General features: G+C 44.4%; 1 protein-coding gene across 4 annotated transcripts in view; it reads left to right on the plus strand.

Moving 5' to 3' along the window:
• Positions 1–19861, plus strand: part of ASTN2 (astrotactin 2) — a 1128670-nt gene that overhangs the window by 706392 nt on the left and 402417 nt on the right. For all 4 annotated transcript variants that reach the window (XM_069573835.1, XM_069573834.1, XM_069573832.1 and 1 more), the window contains one exon: positions 1535–1685. In XM_069573835.1, coding sequence (XP_069429936.1) covers positions 1535–1685 — 151 coding nt within the window. The remainder of the gene's footprint in view (positions 1–1534; positions 1686–19861) is intronic.

Genomic DNA, 19861 nt, shown 5'->3' on the forward strand with positions numbered 1-19861 from the left:
GAACCTCATTTGGGAGGTTCACTCATGCATGTTGCCTAGAGTCTTCTCATCTTTACAACAGCTGATGCTACTGGTGTTGATGGTGTTTTGTAGGCACGAGTCTGAAAAATACAGGTCTACGGTACTAGGGTCAGAGACTTCTGTGTCTGTGTCTTGGCTTTGCTTTTTATAGGCTGTGTAATTTGGGGTGAGTGCCACACCTCCCATAGTTTCAATTTATCTCTGCAAAGTTGGAATACTAGGAACGTGCCCATTTTAGGGAGTTGCTATGGGAATATCTGGAATCTGTAGAAACATGTATAATGCAAGTTAAGAATTGTGTAGAGGGAAGAACTTCCTCTGTGTACTCAGATGGAGCTTGGCACAGACTTTAATTTTGCCATATTGGAGGCTGGCGGCCATCAGCAAAACACTTCACCTTTCTTTTTCTTCTTTTTTAAATTGAATTATAATTGATTTACAATATTATGTTAGTTTCAGGAGTACCACAAAGTGATTCAGTTATATGTATATATTTTCAGATTATTTTCCATTACAGATTAATACATGGTAATGATTATAGTCCCCTACACACTATAGTAAATCCTTGCCATTTATTTTATATGTCGTAGTGTGTATCTGTTAATCTTGTACTCCTAATTTATCCCTACCCCCGCTTTCCCCTTTGGTAACCATAAGTTTATTTTCCACATCTGTGAGTTTGTTTCTGTTTTGTGAATAAGTTCATTTGTATTTTTTTTTTTTAGATTCCACAAGTGATATCATGTGATAATATTTGTCTTTCTCTGCTTGACTTCTCTAGGCATGACAATCTCTAGGTCCATCCATGTCAGTATAAAAGGCATTATTTCCTTCTTTTTATCCCTGAGTGGGGTTCCGTCCTGTGTATACACTGCGACTACTCTATTCATTCATCTGCTGATGGAAACCTAGATTGCTTCCATGTCTTGGCTATTGTAAATAATACCTCTCCTTTCTCAGTCACATCACAGTTCATTTATTGGTAAAATGGAAATCGCATGTCTACTTTCGAAAATTATGAAGGTTATTGAAATAAAGGGTGAAAAGTTCCAAATATATCCCTCTTTATCAAAACGAGCCTTTCCTGGTGGCTCAGACGGTAAAGCGTCTGCCTACAATGCAGGAGACCCAGGTTTGATCCCTGGGTGGGGAAGATCCTCTGGAGAAGGAAATGGCAACCCACTCCAGTACTCCTGCCCAAAAAATCCCGTGGGAGGAGCCTGGTAGGCCCCAGTCCATGGGGTCGCAAACAGTTGGACATGACTGAGCGACTTGACTTCACTTTACTTCACTTTATCAAAACTAAACAACCATCATGTCATATGACAGTATAAACATTGAATTTATTCCTTTTTGTTTTTCTTTGCTTATTTTCTTTTTAAGTAAGCATTTGTATCATTTTCTCGATTACAAATATGATGAATAGTGATCTCAAAAGTAATGCACATTAAACTTAGTTTTAACACAGTGATACAGATGTCTCTGAGATTTAACAGCCCCCTTTCTCTCCAAGGGAGGACGCGATGCTGTCCACATACTTCGAAACCATCAACGACCTGCTCTCCTCCTTCGGGCCCGTCCGTGACTGCTCTCGGAACAATGGGGGCTGCACTCGCAACTTCAAGTGCGTGTCTGACCGTCAGGTGGACTCCTCGGGGTGTGTGGTAAGTGCCCTTGCCCATGAGCATGGTGCTGGCCCGGGTGCCAAGGCTGCTAGCGGGAGGCCTCTTCTGTGACAGGGCAGCTGGTCAAGGTCGTAGCTCCTACCTTTGTGGCCTGCAGTGTATCAGGCTGCTGTCCTTGGTTTCCTCATCTGGACAGTGGGATCCCGATCACATGTAACTCCTGTAAGTGTCGGAAGAATGAAATGAGCTGTTAGAGCTTTAGTGCCCACTACTCAGTAGGTCCTTGAGAGCCCCTGGCCTCTGGCTCACCAACACCCCAGCCCTGCCCCTGCCCCACCCCAGAGGTACAAAAGCTGCTAAACCACCACAAGCTCTTACTTGGATTAAGAGTCTGAGGGCATAGTCGGTGAACAGTGAGCATCTCTCAAGGAGTCCTGTTTATAAAACTCGGGAAAACACCTCTGGTTAGGATCGTGTGTAAAGGCGCTCAGAATGGGAATGAGTTGCCGCCTTTGCCCTCCGCAGTGTATTGACGCTGGGATTTAGCCTTCCAGGAAGTTCACAGTCCATTTGGGAGTGAGGTAGGGCCTGTCCTGTCTCTGTGCAGTCGGTGGGGAACATGTCATCTGTTCGGAAGAGAAGTAGCAGGTGAGACCTAAAGTGTGAGGAAAGCTTCCTGGAGAAGGTGGTGTTGTAATTGGCTTCATATGATGAGTCAGTGTACATTGGGAAGAGGCTGGGGCTGGGGGAGGCAAAGCCGTGGAGGGGGACGGTGTCCTTGTTTGCACAGAGCTTTAGTATGAAACATGCAGTAAAAGCACAGAAGGTATGTGAGCGTCACGGTTGGTCCCAAACTGGATGATCTGTTTTATAGGAATGATCAAGGGTGCTTGTTTAAAATGCACATTCCAGGTACAATGTCCACGAGAAGGTGAAATGTTACACTAGAAGTTTTGATTCTATAGTGGGGGTTTGTAACACTGTTAGACTGTGTGTGTGTGAGAGGTGGGGGTGCCTTAGAAGCTCACTTGGGAAGCATCGTCCTACATGCTGAATGCCTTCGCCTGGCATTCACCGCCTTCCTGGCCTGGCCCCCCCTCCAATCTCTCCATCAGTTTACTTCCTCCTACACTAGAACCAAATGGAGCTAATTTGTTGTTGCTTCTGAATACACTTACCTGTTTAATGCCTCAGAGGCAGTGCTCATGCCGTTCTTTCCGCTTCAGTGACTTGCTCCCCTAACAATGTAGCAAACAAGTGGACTTCTTTTGAGATCCATCTCCTTTAGGAAGCCTTTCCCCTCTCCCCAAAGGAGAAATAACCCTGCCCTTGTGAGAACCGCTTCGGGTTTTGTGTATGTTTATGGGTTATATCAGACTTCCTTGGTGGTTCAGACGGTAAAGCGTCATCTACAATGCGGGAGACCTGGATTCCATCCCTGGGTTGGGAAGATCCGCTGGAGAAGGAAAAGGCAATCCACTCCAGTACTATTGCCTGGAAAATCCCATGGACAGAGGAGCCTGGTAGGCTACAGTCCATGGGGTCACAAAGAGTCGGACATGACTTAAGGGACTTCACTTTCCTTTCCTATGGGTTATGTCACCTATGATAATTTATAGTCCAGACTGGCTTTGTTCACTTTGAAAGTGAAAGTGAAAGTCGCTCAGTCATGCCTGACTCTTTGCGACCCCATGGACTATGCAGTCCATGGAATTCTCCAGGCCAGAATACTGGAGTGGGTAGCCTTTCCCTTCTCCAGAGGATCTTCCCAACCCAGGGATCGAACCCAGGTCTCCCGCATTGCAGGCTGATTCTTTACCAGCTGAGCTATCCCAATAAGCTGAGGTAGAATCCAGGGAATCTGTTGATTCAGCTCAGCACCCCAGTAGTATCCATCTCAGAAGATAAGAAGAAAGAAAGAGGGCAGGAAGGGAGGTATGAGACCACGGATGAAAATTCCCGCTCTGAACTAGATTCTTTGAAAGAGACCAAGGGAATACACAGTCAGCTCTTAAGGCACCTACATAGCCTCTAGGGAGATAGATGAGGGCCAGGAAACCCATACAAAGAAGCTTCTAGAGGACGAGATAGTACAATAAAGCTATTGCAGACTCAAAGATCAAGAGGTCTTCAGAAGCCAGTGGGCAATGGAGATTCTATTGATTAGAATTTTTAGAATTATAAGTGATAAAAACTCAATATAAACTACTTTAGGCAAACGGAGGCAATGTATTGACTCATGTGGAAGTCCAGTCAATAGGACTGAGGGGCTCAGACAGTGTGCCTGGGATCCCTCTCCTCTCAGCTCTGCTCTCGGGACCACGCCATTCTGCGGCCAGCCACACCTTCTCTGCAGTGAGTTCTGCAGGACGCCAGCATCTCTTTCCTCCCGTTGTTGCTGTTTAGTCACTAGGTCATGTCCAACTCCTGAGACCCCATGGACCACAGTGTACCAGGCCTGCCTTAAGCCAGCTTGAGAGTTTGGTCAAGTTCCTGTCCATTGAGTGGGTGATGCTGTCCAACCATCTCATCCGCTGCTCGGCTTTTCTCTTTTCACCTTCAGTCTTTCCCAGCATCACGGCCTTTTCCAGTGAATTGGATCTTCACATCCGGTGCCCAGAGGATTGGTGCTCAGGTTCAGCATCAGTCCTTCCAATGAATACTCCGGGTTCATCTCCTTTAGGAGTGACTAGTTTGATCTCCTTAAGAACCTTCTCCAGTACCACAGTTCTCTTTCCTAGTCCCTCCAACTAAGGTCACAGAATTCCATCTGATTGAATCAGCTTGTTTCTCATGCCCATCCCTGTACCAGTCACTGTGGCTGGAAGGACTAGACTCAGCCCAGAACCTGGGATGTGCGTCAGAGGCGTCTGCATCTAAACTCTGTGGTAGTGAGCTGAGGGAAGGCGTAGACTCTCAAGGAAATGTAGGAAGCTAGCAACAGGAAGAGAGCGTGTGGATGCTGGGTGGGTGTGCACAAGCGGCTGTCCACATCAGAGTATTTGCAAACCAGCCCTCCATGCTGCAGGTTGGAAGAGTGAAGCCCGGAGAGAGAGAGAGGAGTGTTTGCCCAAGTCTTAGAGCAGATCATGAACTCCTTATTGAAGTCAGATCATGAACTCCTTATTGAAGTCAGATCATGAGCTCCTTGTTGCCAAATTCAGACTTAAATGAAGAAAGTAGGGAAAACCACTAGACTCTTCAGGTATGACCGAAATCAAATCCCTTACGATTATACAGTGGAAGTCAGAAATAGTTTGAAGGGACTAGATCTTATAGAAAGAATGCCTGAAGAACTATGGACAGAGGTTCATGACATTGTACAAGAGACAGGGATCAAGACCATCCCCCAAAAAAAGAAACACAAAAAAGCAAAATGGCTGCCTGAGGAGGCCTTACAAATGGCTGTGAAAAGAAGAGAGGCAAAAAGCAAAGGAAGAAAGGAAAGGTATACCCATTTGAATGCAGAGTTCCAAAGAATAGCAAGGAGAGATAAGACAGGCTTCCTCAGCAATCAGTGCAAAGAAATAGAGGAAAACAACAGAATGGGAAAGACTAGAGATCTCTTCAAGAAAATTAGAGATACCAAGAGAACATTTTATACAAAGATGGGCTCGACAAAGGACAGAAATTGTATGGACCTAACAGAAGCAGAAGATATTAAGAAGAAGTGGCAAGAATACATGGAAGAACTGTATAGAAAAGATCTTCACAACCCAGATAATCACGATGGTGTGATCACTCACTAGAGCCAGACATCCTGGAATGTGGAGTCAAGTGGGCCTTAGAAAGCATCACTACGAACAAAGCTAGTGGAGGTGATGGAATTCCAGTTGAGCTGTTTCAAATCCTGAAAGATGATGCTGTGAAAGTGCTGCATTCAATATGCCAGCAAATTTGGAAAACTCAGCAGTGGCTGCAGGACTGGAAAAGGTCAGTTTTCATTCCAATCCCAAAGAAAGGCCATGCCAAAGAATGCTCAAACTACCGCACAATTGCACTCATCTCACACACTAGTAAAGTAATGCTCAAAATTCTCCAAGCCAGGCTTCAGCAATACATGAACTGTGAACTTTCTAAAACCAGATGTTCAAGCTGATTTTAGAAAAGGCAGAGGAACCAGAGATCAAATTGCCAACATCTGCTGGATCATGGAAAAAGCAAGAGAGTTCCAGAAAAACATCTATTTCTGGTTTATTGACTATGCCAAGGCCTTTGAGTGTGTGGATCACAATAAACTGTGGACAATTCTGAAAGATGTGGAAATACCAGACCATCTGACCAGCCTCTTGAGAAATCTGTATGCAGGTCAAGAACCAATGGTTAGAACTGGGCATGGAACAACAGACTGGTTCCAAATAGGAAAAGGAGTACACAGACTGGTTCCAAATAGGAAAAGGAGTACGTCAAGGCTGTATATTTGTCACCCTGCTTATTTAACTTACATGCAGAGTACATCGTGCAAAATGCTGGGCTGGATGAAGCACAAACTGGAATCAAGATTGCCAGGAGAAATATCAATAACCTCAGATATACAGATGACACCACCCTTATGGCAGAATGTGAAGAGAAACTAAAGAGCCTCTTGATGAAAGTAAAACAGGAGAGTGAAAAAGTTGGCTTAACACTTAACATTCAGAAAATGAAGATCATGGCATCCGGTCCCATCACTTTATGGGAAATAGATGAGGAAACATGGAAACAGTGGCTGACTTTATTTTTTTGGGGGGGGGTGGGGCTCCAAAATCACTGCAGATGGTGACTGCAGCCATGAAATTAAAAGACGCTTACTCCTTGGAAGGAAAGTTATGACCAACTTAGATAGCATATTTAAAAGCAGAGACATTACTCTGCCAACAATGGTCCATCTAGTCAAGGCTATGGTTTTTTCAGTAGTCATGTATGGATGTGAGAGTTGAACTATAAAAAAAGATGAGTGCAGAAGAGTTGATGCTTTTGAACTATGGTGTTGAAGAAGACTCTTGAGAGTCCCTTGGACTGCAAGGAAATCCAACCAATCCATCCTAAAGGATATTATGAGTCCTGGGTGTTCATTGGAAGGACTGATGTTGAAGCTGAAACTGCAATCCTTTGACCACCTGATGTGAAGAACTGAATCATTTGAAAAGACCCTGATGCTGGGAAAGATTGAAGGCAGGAGGAGAAGGGGACGACAGAGGATGAGATGGCTGGATGGCATCACCGACTCAATGGACATGGGTTTGGGTAGACTCTGGGAGTTACTAATGGACAGGGAGGCCTGGCATGCTGCAGTACATGGTGTCACAGAGAATCAGACTCGACTGAGGAAGTGAACTAGAGCTGGTCAGTGGATAAAAAATAATAAAAAACATGTTCTAAATGATCCATGTTGTCTCCAAAACATGAGTCTGATCTCTCTGAAAGGATTAAGCTGTCTCTCCTTTTTTCATCAATTCTCTTTCCTGAAATAATTAAGCTCCTTCTTGAGGATCGATGTCCCTAAGGAATGAAACCTCATAAATGCAGAGATCTCTGTGTGTGTCTGTGTGTATCTGTATCTGCAGGCAGGAACTATCTCTTTTCCGCTCTCATTAATGCAAACTGGACAAGTAAGAGGAGACTGAGAAAGAACATCCATTCCCTGGAGCTTAAGAGAAATTTCAACAATCTGATGAGGTTGTCAGTGACCTTCCTCTATAGATTAAGGATCTAAGGTTAAAGCTGCAACTTCAGAGCTCAACGGATGGAAGGCAAGCTCTTCTCCATGACTTCAGAACAGACAGGGAAATAACCCACTGGTACACCGAAATTAAAAATCTCTCATTTCTCTGTAGACACTCCATAATGCTGGGAAAGGTAAATTTTTATTGTAGCCCATCTTCTAAGAAACTTATTCTGGCAAAAACAAATAATATCTTATATTTTTAGAACACTGTAGTGTTCTCAAGGCATGTCTACATCCGATGACTCATTCATCTTCACAACAGACCTCGTGGGCCTGTTGCTCACGTGTGAGAAGCAGAGTGACTTTCCAAGGTTTTACCACAAGGTGGCAGGATGGAGACCCCAAAACTGGGTTGCTTCCCTGTGGCTGAGAAGAGATGGAGAGACCTTGGACCTTGGAGAGAAGACTGGCCTGGGTGAAGTGGGTTAAGCCCTGACTTGGTCAGTTTTAAGTTTTAGAATCTGTGTTGACCTGATTAGCTTTCAGTTGTTAAGTTTTTCAAAAGGAACAATAGCTCTTGAACTCGTAGGTTTTCTGAAAAATCAAAGAATGTACCTGGAAATGACCTGAGATTTACAGAGGACCATTTCTGTGTGAGATGAGGAGGCCACTGTTACTGATGTATTAAGAGTCTTCTCCAGCACCACAGTTCAAAAGCATCAGTTCTTTGGTGCTCAGCCTTCTTTCTGGTCTAACTCTCACATCCGTACATGACTACTGGAAAAACCATAGCTTTGAGAATACAGACCACAGGAGCACTGTGTATTTAATTTTCTATAATGGTCCTACAACTGGATGTTATTTATTTGCTGGTCTGCCCAATGGCAGCGGAAACTTCATTCTAGGCAGTTTAGATGTTCTGTGTCTCACTTCTCCTGAACATCTCAGTTCAAGGCGGCTGATGCGCTTCCAAGGCATGGCCGTGAAGGGATGCTTGATGCTGGACTAACTCCATTCTAGTCCCCGCTGTCTCATCTGGCCCTTCTCCATCACTCTGCTTCCTTGCTGACCTACAGCAGGACTTCCCTGTTCCACCCAGTTTATAGGTGTGTGGCCCATCCTGGTATCTGCTGGCATGTTCTCTTCATCTCCACCACTCAGCATTTGAGGTCAGTTGGTGCCAACCATCGGAGACATTCCACAGCCCACTGAGGGTGTGAGGAACGTCCAGCAGCTCTTCTGCCCAACCCCGTGGACCTCAGAGTCTGAAGCTGGCTGAAGATATCTTGATCCAGACAGACCATGAAGGCCTTTGTAGATGGCAAATTTTATGCCAGGAAGAACATGCAACCATATCTACCATCCACCAGACATTGGCAAATGAGACAGGCACCTTTGCCTTTATATCTCTCAGATCCACCTGACTTTCTACAGCCCACATCCTCTCCAACCTCTCATGTCATTAGCCTGGCGAGAACAAAGCACAGGGTCCCTTTTACAAGATCCTCTTGTTTAATACCCAATATTCCCCTCTTTGTTGTTGTTCAATTGCTAAGTCATATCCTGTTCCTTGTGACCCCATGGATTGCAGCACACCGGGCTTCCTTGTCCTTCACTATCTTCCAGAGTTTGCTCAAATTCATGTCCACCGGGTTGATGATTCCATCCAACCACCTCATCCTCTTTTGCCCTCTTTTCCTCCTGCCTTCAATCTTTCCCATGGGTCTTTTCCAGTGAGTCGACTCTTTGCATCAGGTGACCAAAGTATTGGAACTTCAGCTTCAGCATCAGTTCTTCCCATGAACATTCATAACTGATTTCCTTTAGGGTTGACTGGTTTGATCTCCTTGCAGTCCAAGGGACTCTCAAGAGTCTTCTCTAGCACCAAAAGCATCAAATTTTTGGCACTCAGTCTAATTTATAGTTCAGCTCTCACATCCCTACACTGCTTGAACAACCATAGCTTTGACTATACTCATCTTTGCCAGCAAAGTGATGTCTTTACTTTTTTAATATGCTGTCTACATTCCTCTCTTCTTCCACCTCAAATAGTCTTTATGGCTAGAAGGGAGGCCACTTCTCTAAGAGATTATAGATTCTTCTGCTTATTTTATATATATATTCTAATTAGACCTTAATTTCTGAAGTACATATTAGAAAAAAATGCCTCCTCTTGCTTGGCATTCTGGTTCTGCTGTGCTCATCTTCTTCTGGGATAATGTAGTCCTTAGGTGTGAAGCTGCCAAATTGGGGAGGGTCATAGGATGTTGGGGGGGGGCTTCCCTTATAGCTCGGTAAGTAAAGATTCCACCTGCAATGCAGGAGACCACGGTTCAATTCCAGGGTCAGGAAGATTCACTAGAGAAGGGATAGGCTACCCACTCCAATATTCTTTGGCTTCCCTTGTGGCTCAGCTGGTAAAGAATCAGCCTGCAATGCAAGAGACCCTGGGAATATCCCCTGGAGAAGGGAAAGGCTACCCATTCCAGTATTCTGGCCTGGAGAATTCCATGGACTGTATAGTCCATAGGGTCATGAAGAGTTGGACATGACCGAGCCACTTTCACTTTCATAGGATGTGTCGAAGGCAGAAGGATGCCTGCTTTCCACTACCTAGACCCTGTAAATATGTTATCTTATATGACAGAGGAGAATTGCATTCACTTATGAGATTAGTTGCTAATAAGCTAAATTTTGAAGAGAGGGACTGACTATTTGGGGTTATTAGGACAAGCCCAATATAATCAGTGTCCTTAAATGTGGAAGAAGAAGGCAGCAGAGAGATGCAGCATTACCGGCTTTGAAGATGTAGGAAGAGACTTGTTGCTGGTATTCAGTCGCTAAGTCATGTCCGACTCTATGGTGCCCTGGACCGCAGCATGCCAGGTTCCCCTGTCCTCACTGTCTCCCAGAGTTTGCTCAGATGCATGTCCATTGAGGTGGAGGAAGGGGTTAGAAGTTAAGGAAAGTCTCTGAAGTGGGATGAGGCAAGGAAATGGACTCCCCCTCACCTGCCACCTAATCTAGAAAAGGAATGTAGCCTTGTTGAGACCTTGAATTTAACCCAGTGACCTTTTTTTTTGTACTTCTGGCCTATATAACTGCAATTTATTATCTATAAATTTGTGTTTTATAAACTGCCAAGTCATGGTAATTATACCATCAATAGGACACTAATGTAGATGAATAATAATATGGGAAGGGAGGCTAATCCCAGAGATGATATATAAAAAATTATCCTGTTATTTTGAGTTTCAGTTATTTCCAAGGAGGTCCTCACCTCTTGACCAGGGATGGAGAAAGTAGCAATGAATGAAGCATCAGAAGAGGGAGGGAGGGGATACTGTGTTCTTCTTCAGTGTGCTAAAGAGTGGGGAAAAAATGGTATCTATTAGAAGTGGTCTAAATGTGGCAAACAGAATGATGTCAGCAAGACGCAGTTTGAAAAGTAAGCTATGGTTCCATTTATTCTGTGTGGCAGCATAAACGTTGCAAAATTTTAATCAAGATAGAGGGCAAAACCAGAGAAACTGTAAGCACTTAATCGTGATATCCTGTGGAGGACGTTCCCACCATCTCTGAATAGCTGCTGCCCCCTGAAGCATTTCACGCCTCCTCTTCCCTTGTGTTATCCTCGTTTTCTCAGCTCCAGAAGGGAACTTTTATTGGAGTCAACCCCAGACAATCCAGTGATCAAAATGTATCCTCCTCAGCCCCTTTATAAATGTCAGCCTATAGCTCATCTTCATTGTTACAATTTTCTGCTATTGTGTAACAATCTTAATGTGCAGCAATTTGGATAGAGCTAGAGTTTGTCATACTGAGTGAAGTAGGTCAGACAAAGAATGACAAATATCATATGGTATCATTTATATATGGGATATTAAAAAATGATACAAATGAACTTATTTACAAAACGGAAACAGACTCAGAAAACAAACTTTTGGTTATCAAAGGGAAAAGGTATGTGGCAAGGCTAAATTAGGAGTTTGGGCTTAATGTATACACACAACTATATATAAAAAGATAACAAAGATCTACTGTATAGCACAGGGATCTCTACTCAGACATATATATATCCCAGATGGCATAGTAAAGCAAAGTTAAATATATATGTATATATACACACTCTCTCTCTCTATATATATATATATGTATACTCACTTTGCTATACATATAACTTTGTTGTACACCTGAAAATAACACATTATAAGTAAACTATAACATAAAATAAAACTTTTTGAAAAGAAAGTTTTATTGAATAATGGTTATTTTGAATATAATCTATAGTTCATTTTTAATGTATGGCTTTAAGAAAATCATATTTGATTGTTGGAGCATGTTAGCAATTTGAAACGTTAGTTACAATAAAAAGAAAGAATGGGTTAAAAAACAGCCACCACAACTCTGGCTTGAAATACCCAGTTTGCTTTGCTCCAGTGTTGCGGCTCAGGAAGGGGAAGCGCTCGGCTGGGTGATTCTCTCTGACCTACAGCAGGTGGCTTGAATCTGGGGCTGGAGAATGAGCGCCCAGAGGCCCTCTTCACCTCCCTGGTGCTGGGGCTGATTCATCCTGGTTCTGTTAGACCTCAGCTGGGTCTTTCTCCAGAGTGCTTGCCCATGGTGTCTCTATTTGGCTTGGACTTCTCAGGCCACAGAGGCTGGATTTGCAAAGTTTGTTGTTATTGTTGTTCAGTTGCTAAGTCATGTCTGACTCTTTGTAACCCAATAGACTGCAGCACACGAGGCATCCTTCACTATCCCCCAGAAGTTGCTCAGACTCATGTCCATTGAGTCGGTGATGCTATCTGACCATCTTATCCTCTGCTACCTCCTTCTCCTTTTGCCTTCAATCTTCCCCAGCATCAGGATCTTTCCCAGTGAGTTGGCTCTTTGCATCAGGTAGCCAAAAGGTTGGAGCTTCAGCATCCATCTTTCCAATGAGTATTCAAGGTTGGTTTTCTTTAGGATTGACTGGTTTGATCTCCTTGCAGTCCAAGGGACCCTCAAGAGTCTTCTCCAGCACCCCAGGTTGCAAAGAAAACACCTTAAGATAAGTGCTCCGAGAGCTTATGCAGAAGCTGTGGGTCTTCTTAACACCTAACCTTAGAAGTCCCAGAACATCATTTCTACCACAATCTATTGGTCAAACAGGTCATTGATTTCAGCCCAGATTCAAGAGGCGGGAACTGGACTGCACTTGTTCATGAGATGAGTAGCCAAGAACATGTGGCCTTCTTCAGCCTACCCATTTTCCTGACCAGGAAGGGGCACCCTGGAGATCTTGCAACCAAGCCTGAACCTCTCCCCCCATACAGACAGAAACACAAAGGTCTAGAAAGATGTGGGAATCCCTCAAGCTCATGCAGGGAAGCAGTGATAAGAATCAAGATTTGATCACAGACCTCTGCCATGTAATTGTAGGTTCCTACAGTCGAAGTCTTTTAGCGTCATCTTTGCCACAGTAACAATCCAAATATTGACTTTAGCGACACTGTATCGAGTACTGTGAATGTCACAGAGAATACAGGAAGAAGAGCCCCCCTTGTTTCATAATCTAGTTCAGAAGACAAGATGGGTTTCAGCAGTGTGACCTTCAACAGGGCATTTTGTATCTCTACACAAGAATATCCATGGCGGGGGTGCTGCTGAAATGAGTCCCAGGGAGAAGGGAGGCCATGTGGGAGAGAACTAACACTCATTGAGCACCTACTGGGTTCCATCTCACTTACGCTCATGGCAGTTAAATGCTTATAACCACCCCGAGATGGGTATGATTATATCATTTTACAAACGAGAAAAGCTAGTACATAAGAGCAGCCGCCCTCACAGTGACTGTGTGCCAGACGTGATTCTAAGTGCTTTGCTTATTTTAACCAATTTAATTCTCACAGTCATTCCATGAGCTCGGTTTTATGAGTATCTCCACTTTACACGAGAAAAATGAAACCGTCTAGCAGGGAAGAGGAGTGTGTAGAAAAGCAGAGGGAAGGGTAAGGGGGGAAAGGCCATGCTAGATGTTTTCACAGAAATTTAGGACTGAAAGGGTGGCAGGGGTTTGTATATTTGCCAGACCCTGTAGAGTGATGGCATCTTTTTAAGAGGTGAGTCTAATGTCAGGAACTGCCTCTGAATTCCAGACCCATCTCAGTCTGTCACACCTCCCTGCAAATCACAGGCTACATCCCCACCTCCTCTTCTCCTTTTTTTTTTTTTTTTCACTTTGACCTAAAAAGCCATCTGGCCTCCCAGATATTTGGAAGGACGAGAGGACCCCTGATTGTCCTGAGATGCTGAGAAGCAACAACAGCAACCAAAAATGCTGCCTTTTAAAAAGCCAAGATGGGTAAAGATACACATTTTCATGTATTGTAGGTCAGGCCCCTCTTTGGCACAACTCAGCTGCTGCTGCTAAGTCGCTTCAGTTGTGTCCGACTCTGTGTGACCCCATAGATGGCAGGCCACCAGGCTCCTCCGTCTCTGGGATTCTCCAGGCAATAACACTGGAGTGGGGTGCCATTTCCTTCTCCAATGCATGCATGCTAAGTCACTTCAGTCGTGTCCGACTCTGTGCGACCCTATGGAAAGCAGCCCACCAGGCTTCTCTGTCCACAGGATTCTCCAGGCAAGAATACTGGAGTGGGTTGCCAGTGGAAACTGGTATGTGATTCAGTTAGGAAGGGAGAGGCTGCTTCTCTCCATTCCTGGTGCCTTCCTCTTCCAGTGACTTAACTGGACTGTCATTAAAGGAAACGAAACTTAAGAAGAGGGAGGACGACAAGTGAGGGGGATCAGAAGAGTGAGAAATCACTTGGAGCACAGCCCAGGCCCTGCTGACCAGGAGGCCAAGCCCTGAGTACCTCCTGGCCTCCTGCCTTCCTGGACAGGTGGAGCAGGGCTGAGCCTCGGTGGGGTCTGGGGCCTGGGAAGTGGGTCTTCACTCCCAGAAATGGACTCTGCATCCCTACAGGTCAGCCACAGGGGGTGTGATGGATTCATGGTACCAGCAGGATAGGGTTTCTTTTTCATTTATCTATTTTTTTAAATTAAATTATAGTTGGTTTACCATATTACATTAGTTGCAGGTATACAACATGATGGTTCAGATATGCACGTATATATGTGTATGTGTGTGTGTGTGTGTGTGGTGAAGTATCCACCTCCAAGGTGGGAGACCTAGGTTCGATACCTGGCTTGGGAAAGACCTGGGTTCGATACCTGGCTTGGGAAGATCCCCTGGAGAAGGGAAAGGCTACCCAATTCTAGTATCCTGGCCTGGAGAATTCCAAGAGTCTGACTTTCACTTCACTTCACTTCATATGGATATATAGACACCACAGAAGCCTGTATACTTATATATTTAAATATGTGTGTGCTCAGGCACTCAGGCATGTCTAACTCTTCTGCAACCCCATAAACTGTAACCTGCCAGGCTCCTCTGTCCGTGGGATTCCCCAGGCAAGAGTACTAGAGTGGGTTACCATTTCTTTCTCCAGGGGATCTTCCCAGCCCAAGGACGGAACCTGTGTCTCCTGCATCTGCTCTATTGGCAGGCTGATTCTTTACCACTGCGCCACCTAGGAGGCCTATGTTCAAATTATTTTCCATTATAGATTGTTATAACATGTTGAATACAGTTCCTTTCTACACATATTATTTTAGTTAAAATTTCTTATGAAGCTGAGTTATCTATTAACACTCAACCTTTGCTCTGTGATGTTGGTACAGCGATTGTTCCCACTACTTAGGGATGAAGAAGTTATGTCTTTTCCCAAGCAGGATAGTTTTGCCAAAATCCAAATTAGGAAAAATGATGCCTTACTAAAAATCTTCATAAATATACATGTTTATGTAGAGTAAAAAAAGAGGCAAAGCATCTTTTTGGAGACTCTTTCAGAGATGCTTTGTCTGGGAAACAGGATTTAAAGGGTGAAAGTTTAGTTGCTCAGTCGTGTCCAACTCTTTACGACCCCATGGACTGTGGCCTACCAGGCTCCTCCATCCATGGGATTTTCCAGGCAAGAGTACTGGAATGGGTTGCCATTTCCTTCTCCAGAAGATGTTTCCTGACCCAGGGATCGAACCTGGGTCTCCCATATTGTAGGCAGACACTCTACTGTCTGAGCCACCAGGGAAATCCATAAAAGGGTGAAGCATCTCTTACATGATATCCTCATCAAAACGCTTTCAAACAGGTCCACAGACAGAGATTTTTCTACATGCACCACCATCAGTAATACTAATACTTATAACATTGATAAAGAAACCAGTGCTGTCAGTAATAGCGTCCCTGATGGAGATACATGTAGAGAATATGTGAACGCTGATTATGGGCCGGGTCCTGGGATAAGTGGTTAAAATGCATCATCATGGTGAATCCTCCCAGCTACCTGATGTGCTGAGCACGGTTACTACGCTCATCTTGTCTGGCGGGTGTGTATGGCTATGAGAGGGCTGAGTGATGCTTTCAAGTTGTGATACTGAAGAAGACTCTTGAGAGTCCCTTGGACCGCAGGGAAATTGGGCTGATCAATCCTAAGGAAATCAACCCTGAATATCCGTTGGAAGGACTGATAATGAAGCTGAAACTCCAATACTTTGGCTACCTGATGTGAAGAGCCAACTCATTGGAGGGGACTTCAATGCTGGGAGAGACTGAAAGCAAACAGGAAGAGGGCGATGGGATGAGATGACTAGATATCATCACCAACACAATGGACATGAGTTTGAGTGGCTTCCCAGATGGTGGAGGATCGGGGAGCCTGGAGTACTGAGGAGAGGCGGACACGATTTACCAACTAAACAGCAATAACAGCTTTCCCACGAGAAGGGATCCTGAAAGCACGGGAAATGCGACCAAGTCCAGCCGTCCAGGCGAAAGCCGAGCAGAAGCTCAACCCAGGTCTGTCTGAATCCAAAGCCACCTCTTAGGTCATCAGATGGCAGTTTCCGGAGGCTGAGGAGAGTTGTGGATGTGACTGGTGATAGAAGCAACATCCGATGCTGTAAAGAGCAATATTGCATAGAAACCTGGAACGTCAGGTCCATGAATCAAGGCAAATTGGAAGTGGTCAAACAAGAGATGGCAAGGGTAAACGTCGACATTCTAGGAATCAGCAAACTAAAATGGACTGGAATGGGTGAATTTAACTCAGATGACCGTTATATCTACTACTGCGGGCAGGAATCCCTCAGAAGAAATGGAGTAGCCATCATGGTCAACAAAACAGTCCAAAATGCAGTACTTGGATGCAATCTCAAAAATGACAGAATGATCTCTGTTTGTCTCCAAGGCAAACCATTCAATATCACAGTTATCCAAGTCTATGCTCCAACCAGTAACACTGAAGAAGCTGAAGTTGAACAATTTTATGAAGACCTAAAAGACCTTTTAGAACTAACACCCAAAAAAGATGTCCTTTTCATTATAGGGGACTGGAATGCAAAAGGAGGAAGTCAAGAAACACCTGGGGTAACAGGCAAATTTGGCCTTGGAATGCGGAATGAAGCAGGGCAAAGACTAATAGAGTTTTGCCAAGAAAATGCACTGGTCATAGCAAACACCCTCTTCCAACAACACAAGAGAAGACTCTACACATGGACATCACCAGATGGTCAACACCGAAATCAGATTGATTATATTCTCTGCAGCCAAAGATGGAGAAGCTCTATACAGTCAACAAAAACAAGACCAGAAGCTGACTGTGGCTCAGATCATGAACTCCTTATTACCAAATTCAGACTTAAACTGAAGAAAGTAGGGAAAACCACTAGACCATTCAGGTATGACCTCAATCAAATCCCTTATGATTCTACAGGGGAAGTGAGAAATAGATTTAAGGGCCTAGATCTGATAGATAGAGTGCCTGATGAACTATGGAATGAGGTTCATGACATTATACAGGAGACAGGGATCAAGACCATCCCCAAGAAAAAGAAATGCAAAAAAGCAAAATGGCTGTCTGGGGAGGCCTTACAAATAGCTGTGAAAAGAAGAGAGGTGGAAAGCAAAGGAGAAAAGGAAAGATATAAGCATCTCAATGCAGAGTTCCAAAGAATAGCAAGAAGAGATAAGAAAGCCTTCTTCAGGGATCAATGCAAAGAAATAGAGGAAAACAACAGAATGAGAAAGACTAGAGATCTCTTCAAGAAAATTAGAGATACCAAGAGAACATTTCATGCAAAGATGGGCTCGATAAAGGACAGAAATGGTAGGGACCTAACAGAAGCAGAAGATATTAAGAAGAAGTGGCAAGAATACACGGAAGAACTGTACAAAAAAGATCTTCACAACCCAGATAATTATGATGATGTGATCGCTAATCTAGAGCCAGACATCTTGGAATGTGAAGTCAAGTGGACCTTAGAAAGCATCACTATGAACAAAGCTAGTGGAGGTGACGGAATTCCAGTTGAGCTGTTTCAAATCCTGAAAGATGATGCTGTGAAAGTGCTGCACTCAATATGCCAGCAAATTTGGAAAACCCAGCAGTGGCCACAGGACTGGAAAAGGTCAGTTTTCATTCCAATCCCAAAGAAAGGCCATGCCAAAGAATGCTCAAACTACCACACAATTGGCACTCATCTCACATGCTAGTAAAGTAATGCTCAAAATTCTCCAAGCCAGGCTTCAGCAATACGTGAACCATGAACTCCCTGATGTTCAAGCTGGTTTTAGAAAAGGCAGAGGAACCAGAGATCAAATTGCCAACATCCGCTGGATCATGGAAAAAGCAAGAGAGTTCCAGAAAAACATATACTTCTGCTTTATTGACTATCCCAAAGCCTTTGACTGTGTGGATCACAATAAACTGTGGGCAATTCTGAAAGAGATGGGAATACCAGACCACCTAACCTGCCTCTTGAGAAATCTGTATGCAGGTCAGGAAGCAACAGTTAGAACTGGACATGGAACAACAGATTGGTTCCAAATAGGAAAAGGAGTACATCAAGGCTATATATTGTCACCCTGCTTATTTAACTTATATGCAGAGTACATCATGAGAAACGCTGGACTGGAAGAAACACAAGCTGGAATCAAGATTGCTGGGAGAAATATCAATAACCTCAGATATGCAGATGACACCACCCTTATGGCAGAAAGTGAAGAGGAACTAAAAAGCCTCTTGATGAAAGTAGAAGAGGAGAGTGAAAAAGTTGGCTTAAAGCTCAACATTCAGAAAATGAAGATCGTGGCATCTGGTCCCATCACTTCATGGGAAGTAGATGGGGAAACAGTAGAAACAGTGTCAGACTTTATTTTTTTGAGCTCCAAAATCACTGTAGATGGTGATTGCAGCCATGAAATTAAAAGACGCTTACTCCTTGGAAGAAAAGTTATGACCAACCTAGACAGCATATTAAAAAGCAGAGACGTTACTTTGTTGACTAAGGTCTGTCTAGTCAAGGCTATGGTTTTCCCAGTGGTCATGTATGGATGTGAGAATCGGACTGTGAAGAAGGCTGAGCACCGAAGAATTGATGCTTTTGAACTGTGGTGTTGGAGAAGACTCTTGAGAGTCCCTTGGACTGCAAGGAGATCCAACTAGTCCATTCTGAAGGAGATCAACCCTGGGATTTCTTTGGAAGGAATGATGCTAAAGCTGAAGCTCCATTACTTTGGCCACCTCATGCGAAGAGTTGACTCATTGGAAAAGACTCTGATGCTGGGAGGGATTGGGGGCAGGAGGAGAAGGGGACGACTGAGGATGAGATGGCTGGATGGCATCTCGGACTCGATGGACATGAGTCTGAGTGAACTCCGGGAGATGGTGATGGACAGGGAGGCCTGGTGTGCTGCGATTCATGGGGTTGCAAAGAGTTGGACACAACTGAGCAGCTGAACTGAACTGAACTGAACTGAACTGAACTGAGGAGAGTTCCGCAGGGATCAAGCAAGTGTCCCCGTGTCAGGGAGCATACCAGCAGGGGGGCACTTCCTTCTCCTCACCCCCCTCCAGTGCCTCAAGTTCTCCTCCTCATCTGTGTCTGGGAGGTCTGGAGGAAGAGAAAGGGAATGAGTACTGGAAGGCAGGGGGTGAGGGGTGGGGGTCAGAGAAGGAGATTTCCAAAGAGGAAAATTGGGACTCTGCCTCTTGGCTCAATGACTGCACACAAGGCTCAAACTTTGGCGGGGGCGGGGTGGGGGCAGGGGAGGGGGGGGGATGAAAGGAGGGGCATCCTCTCAGCTGTGAGCTGTGCTTCTGCATCTTCCTTCTGTGAATTTCAGGTAAAGCTCCCCACCTCCATTCTCTTAATAGGTATGTGGGTGAACAGGATGCAGGAGGGGCTTTTCAAGATTATAATGTGTGGCATTCTCATAAAGCCTGTGCACCCTTTTATGACATTAAACATTTTATTTCTCCCATGGCATTTGAAGCCATCTCTGTTTTTTCCCCTTATTTTATTTGTTTGCGATCTAGATTTGCTAGGTCTGATGGTATTTCTGGTAAGCTGGTTTTATTGTGTAGAAGTCATTATCTGTTAAAGTCAGGGGACAGCCCTTGTCCTTCCAAAGTGTTGGGTTTTACCCTTTGTTTCCTGGAAGGATGGTGTTGGGGGGAAGGAG

Source organism: Ovis canadensis, chromosome 2 (assembly GCF_042477335.2).
Source record: "Ovis canadensis isolate MfBH-ARS-UI-01 breed Bighorn chromosome 2, ARS-UI_OviCan_v2, whole genome shotgun sequence".
Classification (NCBI taxonomy): domain Eukaryota; kingdom Metazoa; phylum Chordata; class Mammalia; order Artiodactyla; family Bovidae; genus Ovis; species Ovis canadensis.